Here is a 10,824-nt window from a genome sequence, read left to right as displayed (position 1 = left end):
CGACCGAGTTATCGCCTATGCGTCAAGGCAGTTGAAAATTCATGAAAAGAACTACCCCACTCATGATCTTGAGCTTGCAGCAGTAGTCTTCGCACTGAAAATTTGGAGACACTACCTTTATGGGGAGAAGTGCAAAATATTCACAGAGGTTAAAAGCTTGAAATACTTCTTCACCCAAAAGGAGTTGAATATGAGACAGCACAGATGGCTCGAATTGGTAAAAGACTATGATTGTGATATTAGTTACCATCCGGGGAAAGCTAATGTAGTGGCAGACGCATTGAGTAGAAAGGCAGCAATTATCACTCAATTATCACTCCAAAGACCGTTGCAGTCCGAGATACAGCGGTTTGAGCTTTCAGTGTATGCTAGGGGCGAGGCCCCTAATCTTGCCATACTATCAGTCCAGTCGATATTGAGAGATAAAATCCGTGATGGGCAGTCCACTGATGAGCAGTTGCAAAAGTGGAGAGCTAGAGATGAAGCCAAGGGCCGAAATTTGTATTCAGTGGTGGATGGGTTAGTCCGTTATCGAGACCGTCTATGGGTTCCTAGTGACGATTCTTTGAGACATCTCATTATGAAGGAAGCCCATGACACACCCTATTCCATTCATCCGGGTAGTACAAAGATGTATAGGGACTTGCAGTTGTTGTATTGGTGGCTAGGCAGGAAGAGAGACATCTTGAGGTATGTATCCGAGTGTTTGACTTGTCAGCAAGTCAAAGAAGAGCATCAGAGACCGGCGGGAAAATTGAAGCCACTCCCTATTCCCGAATGGAAATAGGAAAATATCACCATGGACTTTGTGGTGGGATTGCCTAAGACTGTTAAGGGAATGAATGCCATTTGGGTGATAGTAGATCGTTTTACGAAATCAGCGCATTTTCTACCTATTAAGACGACATTCACCATGGTTCAGTATGCCGACTTGTACATTCGAAAGATAGTTCGGCTGCATGGGATCCCTGTATCCATTGTCTCTGACAGAGATCCGAGATTCACGTCATCTTTTTGGAAAAGTCTGCATGCAGCGATGGGGACCAAGTTATTGTTCAGTACCGCGTTCCACCCTCAGATTGATGGTCAGTCAGAAAGGGTTATACAGACTTTAGAGGATCTACTGCGAGCATGTGTTATTGATTTCCAAGGCAGTTGGGAACCAAAGCTACCTCTAGTGGAGTTCACCTACAATAACATTTTCCAATCATCAATCGGGATGGCTCCTTTTGAGGCACTCTATGGAAGAAAATGTAGATCTCCTATTCATTGGGACGAGGTTGGGGAAAGAAGATATATTGGTCCAGATGTGATTGAAGAGACGGCTGAGCTTGTAGTCAAAATTCGTGATAGAATGAAGACCGCACAAAGCCGACAAAAGAGTTATGCGGACAAAAGGCGAAGGGACTTAGAGTTTGCAGTGGGCGACCACGTATTTGTGAAAATAGCACCCATGAAGGGTGTTATGCGCTTTGGCAAGAAAGGCAAGTTTAGTCCGAGATTTATTGGTCTGTTCGAGATTTTGGAGAGGATTGGGACACTAGTTTATAGAGTGGCATTGCCACCTGCACTTTCTGGAGTTCACAATGTGTTCCACATTTCAATGCTGCGGAAGTACATGTCGAATCCGTCACATGTGCTTAATTATGAACCTCTTCAACTAACTCCAAATATGACTTATGAGGAAAGACCTGTCCAGATTCTGGCTAGACAAGAAAGACGATTGCGAAACAAAGTCATTCCAATGGTCAAGGTCAAGTGGCTGAATCACTCAAAAGAGGAAGCTACTTGGGAAACCGAGAGGGACTTGAAGAGTCGCTATCCTGATTTATTCGGTAAGTTCTAATTTCGAGGACGAAATTTTATTTAAGGGGGGGAGGAATTGTAAGGTCCAAAATTAAGACGACGTAATCCAACTGCATGCAAATCTAGGAAATACGAAAAATGAGAAGTTAATTCATTTTAATTACTAATTAATTATGTGACGTACTTGTTTATATGCTAAATGAGGTTTAATTGTCATCATGCATAAAAACGTATTTTAAGGAATATTCAAGCGACGATTGAGGAACGTGGACCGAGGGCTGAAGAAAACGTAAAATATTTTTATTAAATAATTATTTTTAATTATTTAAAAGATGGTCGATGCTTTTTAGTATTTTTGAAAATAAAGGGTTTTGAAGTGATTTTATACGTCGGGACGTAAATTTTATCGGTGTTGGTTTTTCAACTAAAATACGAACTTTTTGGCAACCCGGCTAATAAATTCACACATTTAATTAAAGAAAGCTTTGGTATTATTTTATTTAAATCCTAATTTAACTAATGGGCTTAATATTATGGCTTAATAGGCCTAAAGCCTCCTTAAGGATTTAATTAGTATATAAAGTGTAATTGATCACCTTAAACCCTACAATAATCGGCCACCTAGAGTTGTTATTTCTGAAAATTTCCCCACCCCTCTCCCTTACACTCACGGCAGCACACACACAACAACTTTGAAGGAGATTTTCGAAAAAGAGTTCAAGGGAAGCAAGCCTCGATTCGTTCCGTTCTTCGTCGTCAACGTATATTTGAGCGTATATTACGCAAAGGCACGCCATACACCTCCTTTTCTCATCTATCACATCGTATTATCGTTTAAATATCGTGTGATTGAAAAGCATGAAGTTTTTGTGATTATTTTCGGATTATTGTGCATACATGTATTGAAATCATGAATTTTGATCCAAAAATCACGTTCTAAGTCGTTCAAGGGGCTGCCATGATGTCTAGGTTTGTTTAAGCAAAGTTTATGCATGTCTTGGAGTCCCACACACCACACACCACACACAACCGGCCGAAACGTAGCAGGAAAACGGAAACAAGAACAAGCAGTAGGCGCGAACTTGCTGTCATGGGTTGGGTGATCGGGATTCCTTGTCCAGGGGTTGGCTGGGCTTTGGCTTGAGCCAGGGTATCGGCCAGGGGCTTGGTTGAGTCTAGGGTTGAGTCCTAGCCAGGCTAGGACTCGAGATTGAGGGCGGGGAGGAGTCCTGAAACTAGAGGACTCCCACCCGAGAAGATCGCACCATGCGGTGCAGACTTCGTGTGGCTTCAGAGGGTCAAGGGCTCGATGCGTGGGGCACGGGCTGGGTTAAGAGGAGTCCAGAGGGTCCTAAGCAAGTGTTCATGGATTGGGTTCGGGTGGTAGGGTGTTGGCTGGGGTCACACGATCACACGTATGGGTTTCGTGCATGCCACAACTCTCGGCCAGCATGGGGTCTCTTAGGAGGGGCTCGTTTTTGGGTTTTGGGGTAGTTTCTTGGTAAAGTTAGGGTCCAGTAAGTTAATTTAACATGTTGGGCACCTTTTGGCTCGACATGGTTCAAGGGTAACTCGTGAAAATCGAGAGTTGGCTCGGGGGTGAAAATTAGGTGTCAAATAGGGTTTTAAAATAAAGAAAATTTGGAAAACGGCTCACGGGGGTCGAGTCGTGGTCCATAAGGGCTAAAATAATATAAAAAGACTAAATTTTGAATTTAGGAATTTTATATTAAAGTTTGGTATTTTTCGTGATTAAAACACCGTGAAAACAATTAAGAAAAGATAATTGAAAAACTCTAACATTTAAGCCAAATAAAATTATGGAAAAAATTCACGTAAGTTTAAATAATTATTTGGGACATGTTAGAGTCATAAAATCAAGAAAAAAGTTGAAAACATAAAATGTCGAGTCCAGGGGTAAAACGGTCTTTTTACATCGGGAAATTAGTAAGGTCATGGCAGTGACCGAAATGCTATTTTATGATATTATGATTGTGTTTAAAATGTTTATGAAATGTTCACGATTAAATTATGATTTTTAAATGTCTATTTGATATTTATGACTGAGGGAAGACATTTAAAATACATGTTGCATGCTTGGTTTCAAAATGAAAAATGTTATGTTATGCATGATTTTTATAAAGTGATGTGAATGAAATACATTGAAGGAAGTGAAGCGATTGTGACTAGTTCGTTAATAATGGCGATGTCGTGAGGGTGATGGTCCCAGTGGGAGCCCGACGATCGTGTTTCCATTATTACGAACATGAGGTATGAGGATATGAGGTTTGAGGTAAGAATGGGAATATAGTGAGGGGAGAAGGCCTCAGAGGGAGCCCATTTATTGGAAAAGGCCCCAGAGGGAGCCCATTTATGGGAGAATGCCCCAGAGGGAGCCCCGACGATCGTATTTCTATTCGATAATGCTTGGCCAGGGCCCAGTTGACCGGTGAGAGTGTTCTGGTGTCCCCCGCCGCCCAGTACTGTGGTTACATGTAGATGGATCCATCGACTTTTGAGGATTGAGGAAAGTCACAATTAACGATCTGAATTCAACAAAGGAAAAAGGAAATGATCATGATTTTGTTTAAGGTTTTATGTCATGTTATGTTTAGGAAAGAGGAAATTCATGTTTGCATGTCATGAAAATGTTTATGTTTAAAGTTTTATGCATCATGAAAATATTTATGAAAATGTTTATGGTTAAAATTATGAATCTCCATGAAAATGATATTTTAAGTACAAGTATTTTTCACCGTTATATGTTGACTGTATTACGTATTACTCGTTATAAAGATTATGGTGTGTTGAGTCTTTAGACTCACTAGGTGTGATGGATGCAGGTGGTATTGTGGGAGGACTTGATGAGTGATGTGACTGGACTGATAGCGCACACAACCCGAGGACCAGCGCTACATTTTCCGCATTAAGCTTTATGTTTTAAGTTAAAGATTTTTAAGATTATTTATTTATGCTTTTGAGAGATTTTTGAGAGGTTTAGTATGGGCTTTACTTTCGAAATTATTGCTTTTTAGGTTTGGTAAAACAGTAGACGATTTTTACTTACGACTATTTCACCCGAATGTTTAAATACTAGTTGAATGAGGTTTTATTTTAAAAAGGGCAAGATATTTTAATGGGTGACTGGAGATGGCCGAATTATTTAGGAAAAAAAATATCTAGTACTTTTAAAGCAATAAAAAGATCAGGACGTTTCAGTTGGTATCAGAGCAGTGGTTCTGTAAAAGGTTGTGCCACCATCAGCGCCGGGAAGATCAGTCGTCAAGCCTCGAGTTGTAAGTTTACATGCTTTATATGATTTTATGATTTAACCTGCATGAAGTTATGGATATTATGTTTATGATGCATGTTTATTTGCTTTTTGAGTATTTATGCTTTGCATGCTTAAATTGCTAATCAAGTTAGGAATTGTCGCATGATTAGAGAACTTAGATTTAATGCATGTTGGTTACGTTAGAATTTGGAAAACATTCAGATATAATGCCTCCTAGACGTGCACCCGTTCATGAGAATCAAGCCGAGAATAGTGTTAACTGACGAGGGAACAGTCAAGGAAATGCACCACCACCACCCCCACCTGGGGATCCTGCTACTCTTGCATTAGAGGGCATGGCTCGTCTTTTCGAGCAACAGTTACAGCAACAGCAGTTACAGCAGATGCAGCAGCAGCCGCCACCTAGGCCACAGCAGGATATATATGAGCAGTTCCGGAAGCTAGGGCCGAAGGAATTTTCTGGCACCACCGATCCATTTGCTGCTGAGAGTTGGATCCGTTCGCTTGAGGTGCATTTTCGCTATCTAGACATGGGAGACGCCGACAGGGTGAGGTGTACTACTTATCTGCTTAGAGACGACGCTTCTTTATGGTGGGAAGGAGCCGAGCATGGTGTTGACCTTGCTACACTCACGTGGGCACAGTTCAAGACGAAATTCTATGAGAAATACTTTACTGCTGACGTCCGAAGCCGGATAAAGAGGGAATTCATGACTCTCCATCAGGAAGACGTATCTGTTGCTGAATTTGTGAAGAAGTTTGATAGGGGTTGCCACTTTGTGCCCCTTATTGCTGGAGATGCGGAGGAAAAGCTTAGGCATTTCATGGATGGCTTACGACCTACCGTTCGGGATAAGGTTATGATGATGCGTCCGGGGAATTATGCTATGGCAGTTACTTATGCATATCAGGCTGAGCAGTCCTTGAGGGACATTGACTTTGAGCTACAACATAAGAGGCAACAACATCAGAATAATAATCAGCCTAACAAGAAGCCATACACGGGACCTCCTAGACCTCAAGGGCCTCAAAAGCTCCAAGGTCAAGTCAAGAAGCCAGTGCCACCAAAGCCACAGAATCCGGGAGCACCAAAGCCTGCTGAGAGGCAACCTTGCAAACAGTGCAACCGTTTTCATCTTGGCAAATGTGAATGGGGATCATATAAATGCTTCTACTGCAAGGAGGATGGACACAAAGCCAATGATTGTCCAAATAGGAAAGCTGCTGTCACGGCCCGAGCTTATATTATGAATGCCGAGGAAGCTGAGCAAGAGGTAGAATTACACTCATCACGGGAAGGATTATCATTCTAGGTGTAGCTACCTATGCTCTGCTAGATTCTGGAGCTACACATTCTTTCATATCAGAAACCTTCATCAAAAGACTGAATATTACTCCTCAAGATATGGGTTTGGGTTTCAAAGTTTCGATTCCATCCGGTGATCAGATGCTCACATCTAAGATTGTTAAGAATCTGGAGCTTCGTTTAATCAGAGATGTTGTTCGGGCAGATCTTATTGTGCTTCCTATGCCCGAATTCGATATTATACTTGGGATGGATTGGCTATCAGCGAATGGAGCTTCGATTGATTTTCTTCAGCGATCAGTATCTATCAGGCCACCCAGTGGTAAATCTTTTGTTTTCGAGGCGGCGAGAAACAAGCAAATGCCGCACATTATCTCTTGTCTATGTGCGAGGAAGCTTACTAAGCATGGATGCCAGGCGTATCTAGCATGTGTCACTACTACACATGAATCCATCAGCCAGAAGTTAGAGGATGTTGATGTTATGAGAGATTTTCCTAGCGTTTTTCTCGAAGACGTTTCTGGCATTCCACCCGATCGTGAAGTGGAATTCTCTATTGATCTCATGCCGGACACTGTTCCTATATCTAAAGCACCTTATCGTCTAGCACCCGCTGAAATGAAAGAATTGAAAGATCAAATTCAAGAACTGCTAGACAAGGGTTTCATTCGCCCTAGTTTCTCTCCATGGGGCGCTCCGGTACTATTTGTGAAAAAGAAAGATGGTAGCATGCGTCTTTGCATCGATTATCGGGAGCTCAATAGGGTCACTATCAAAAATAAGTATCCACTGCCAAGAATTGAGGATTTATTTGACCAGTTGCAAGGAGCTTCGATATTTTCTAAAATTGATCTGCGATCGGGATACCATCAATTGAAACTTAAGGAGTCTGATGTTCACAAGACATCATTTCGCACAAGATATGGGCACTATGAGTTTATGATCATGGCATTCGGGTTGACCAATGCGCCAGCGATCTTCATGGATCTCATGAATCGCGTATTCCAGCCGTATCTGGATCAGTTTATTATTGTCTTCATTGATGACATTTTGATCTATTCCAAGAGCAGAGAGGAGCATAGCCGTCATTTGAATACCGCACTGCAAGTACTGCAAGACAGAAAGCTTTATGCAAAATTCATTAAGTGCGAGTTTTGGCTTGATAGAGTGGCGTTTTTAGGCCACATCATTTCCAGTAGTGGAGTGGAGGTCAACCCAAGTAAAGTGGAAGCAGTGAAAGAGTGGCCAGTACCAAAGAGCGTCACCGAGATTCGCAGTTTCTTGGGACTAGCTGGCTACTATCGCAAGTTTATTCAGGGGTTCTCATCTATAGTGGTACCCATGACCGCCTTGACAAAGAAAAATGCAAAATTTATTTGGGGACCCGAGTGCCAAGACAGTTTTGACAAGTTGAAGCGAGCCTTGCTACCAGCGCCAGTGCTATCTATGCCATCCGGGCAAGGGGATTATGTTCTTTATACCGACGCTTCTAAGCTTGGTTTGGGTGCAGTTCTTATGCAAAACGACCGAGTTATCGCCTATGCGTCAAGGCAGTTGAAAATTCATGAAAAGAACTACCACACTCATGATCTTGAGCTTGCAGCAGTAGTCTTCGCACTGAAAATTTGGAGACACTACCTTTATGGGGAGAAGTGCAAAATATTCACCGATCATAAAAGCTTGAAATACTTCTTCACCCAAAAGGAGTTGAATATGAGACATCACAGATGGCTCGAATTGGTAAAAGACTATGATTGTGATATTAGTTACCATCCGGGGAAAGCTAATGTAGAAAGGCAGCAGTTATCACTCAATTATCACTCCAAAGACCGTTGCAGTCCGAGATACAGCGGTTTAAGCTTTCAGTGTATGCTAGGGGCGAGGCCCCTAATCTTGCCATACTATCAGTCCAGTCGATATTGAGAGATAAAATCCGTGATGGGCAGTCCACCGATGAGCAGTTGCAAAAGTGGAGAGCTAGAGATGAAGCCAAGGGCCGAAATTTGTATTCAGTGGTGGATGGGTTAGTCCGTTATCGAGACCGTCTATGGGTTCCTAGTGATGATTCTTTGAGACATCTCATTATGAAGGAAGCCCATGACACACCCTATTCCATTCATCCAGGTAGTACAAAGATGTATAGGGACTTGCAGTTGTTGTATTGGTGGTCAGGCAGGAAGAAAGACATCTTGAGGTATGTATCCGAGTGTTTGACTTGTCAGCAAGTCAAAGCAGAGCATCAGAGACCGGCGGGAAAATTGAAGCCACTCCCTATTCCCGAATGGAAATGGGAAAATATCACCATGGACTTTGTGGTGGGATTGCATAAGACTGTTAAGGGAATAGATCGTCTTACAAAATCAGCGCATTTTCTACCTATTAAGACGACATTCACCATGGTTCAGTATGCCGACTTTTACATTCGAAAGATAGTTCGGCTGCATGGGATCCCTGTATCCATTGTCTCTGACAGAGATCCGAGATTCACGTCATCTTTTTGGAAAAGTCTGCATGCAGCGATGGGGACCAAGTTATTGTTCAGTACCGCGTTCCACCCTCAGATTGATGGTCAGTCAGAAAGGGTTATACAGACTTTAGAGGATCTACTGCGAGCATGTGTTATTGATTTCCAAGGCAGTTGGGAACCAAAGCTACCTCTAGTGGAGTTCACCTACAATAACAGTTTCCAATCATCAATCGAGATGGCTCCTTTTGAGGCACTCTATGGAAGAAAATGTAGATCTCCTATTCATTGGGACGAGGTTGGGGAAAGAAGATATATTGGTCCAGATGTGATTGAAGAGACGGCTGAGCTTGTAGTCAAAATTGGTGATAGAATGAAGACCGCACAAAGCCGACAAAAGAGTTATGCGGACAAAAGGCGAAGGGACTTAGAGTTTGCAGTGGCGACCACGTATTTGTGAAAATAGCACCCAAGAAGGGTGTTATGCGCTTTGGCAAGAAAGCAAGTTTAGTCCGAGATTTATTGGTCTGTTCGAGATTTTGGCAGAGGATTGGGACACTAGCTTATAGAGTGGCATTGCCACCTGCACTTTCTGGAGTTCACAATGTGTTCCACATTTCAATGCTGCGGAAGTACATGTCGAATCCGTCACATGTGCTTAATTATGAACCTCTTCAACTAACTTCAAATATGACTTATGAGGAAAGACCTGTCCAGATTCTGGCTAGACAAGAAAGACGATTGCGAAACAAAGTCATTCCAATGGTCAAGGTCAAGTGGCTGAATCACTCGGAAGAGGAAGATACTTGGGAAGCCGAGAGGGACTTGAAGAGTCGCTATCCTGATTTGTTCGGTAAGTTCTAATTTCGAGGACGAAATTTTATTTAAGGGGGGGAGGAATTGTAAGGTCCAAAATTAAGACGACGTAATCCAACTGCATGCAAATCTAGGAAATACGAAAAATGAGAAGTTAATTCATTTTAATTACTAATTAATTATGTGACGTACTTGTTTATATGCTAAATGAGGTTTAATTGTCATCATGCATAAAAACGTATTTTTAGGAATATTCAAGCGACGATCGAGGAACGGGGACCGAGGGCTGAAGAAAATGTAAAATATTTTTATTAAATAATTATTTTTAATTATTTAAAAGATGGTCGATGCTTTTTAGTATTTTTGAAAATAAAGGGTTTTGAAGTGATTTTATACGCCGGGACGTAAATTTTATCGGTGTTGGTTTTTCAACTAAAATACGAACTTTTTGGCAACCCGGCTAATAAATTCACACATTTAATTAAAAAAAACTTTGGTATTATTTTATTTAAATCCTAATTTAACTAATGGGCTTAATATTATGGCTTAATAGGCCTAAAGCCTCCTTAAGGATTTAATTAGTATATAAAGTGTAATTGATCACCTTAAACCCTACAATAATCGGCCACCTAGAGTTGTTATTTCTGAAAATTTCCCCACCCCTCTCCCTTACACTCACGGCAGCACACACACAACAACTTTGAAGGAGATTTTCGAAAAAGAGTTCAAGGGAAGCAAGCCTCGATTCGTTCCGTTCTTCGTCGTCAACGTATATTCGAGCGTATATTACGCAAAGGCACGCCATACATCTCATTTTCTCATCTATCACATCGTATTATCGTTTAAATATCGTGTGATTGAAAAGCATGAAGTTTTTGTGATTATTTTCGGATTATTGTGCATACATGTATTGAAATCATGAATTTTGATCCAAAAATCACGTTCTAAGTCGTTCAAGGGGCTGCCATGATGTCTAGGTTTGTTTAAGCAAAGTTTATGCATGTCTTGGAGTCCCACACACCACACACCACACACAACCGGCCGAAACGTAGCAGGAAAACGGAAACAAGAACAAGCAGTAGGCGCGAACTTGCTGTCATGGGTTGGGTGATCGGGATTCCTTGTCCAGGGGTTGGC

General features: G+C 41.7%; 1 protein-coding gene across 1 annotated transcript; it reads left to right on the top strand.

The window, feature by feature from the left end:
* Nucleotides 1-5,436: 5,436 nt before the first annotated feature.
* Nucleotides 5,437-6,414, top strand: LOC140806175 (uncharacterized). The gene has a single exon (XM_073162683.1). It carries the CDS (start codon nucleotides 5,437-5,439, stop codon nucleotides 6,412-6,414), a length of 978 nt encoding a protein of 325 aa, XP_073018784.1.
* The last annotated feature ends 4,410 nt before the right edge of the window (nucleotides 6,415-10,824 follow it).

This window comes from Primulina eburnea, chromosome 1 (genome assembly GCF_022965805.1).
Source record: "Primulina eburnea isolate SZY01 chromosome 1, ASM2296580v1, whole genome shotgun sequence".
NCBI classification, from domain to species: Eukaryota; Viridiplantae; Streptophyta; class Magnoliopsida; order Lamiales; family Gesneriaceae; genus Primulina; species Primulina eburnea.
The sequence above is the reverse complement of the archived record's forward strand: the minus strand, read 5'-3'. Positions and strand labels throughout refer to the sequence as shown.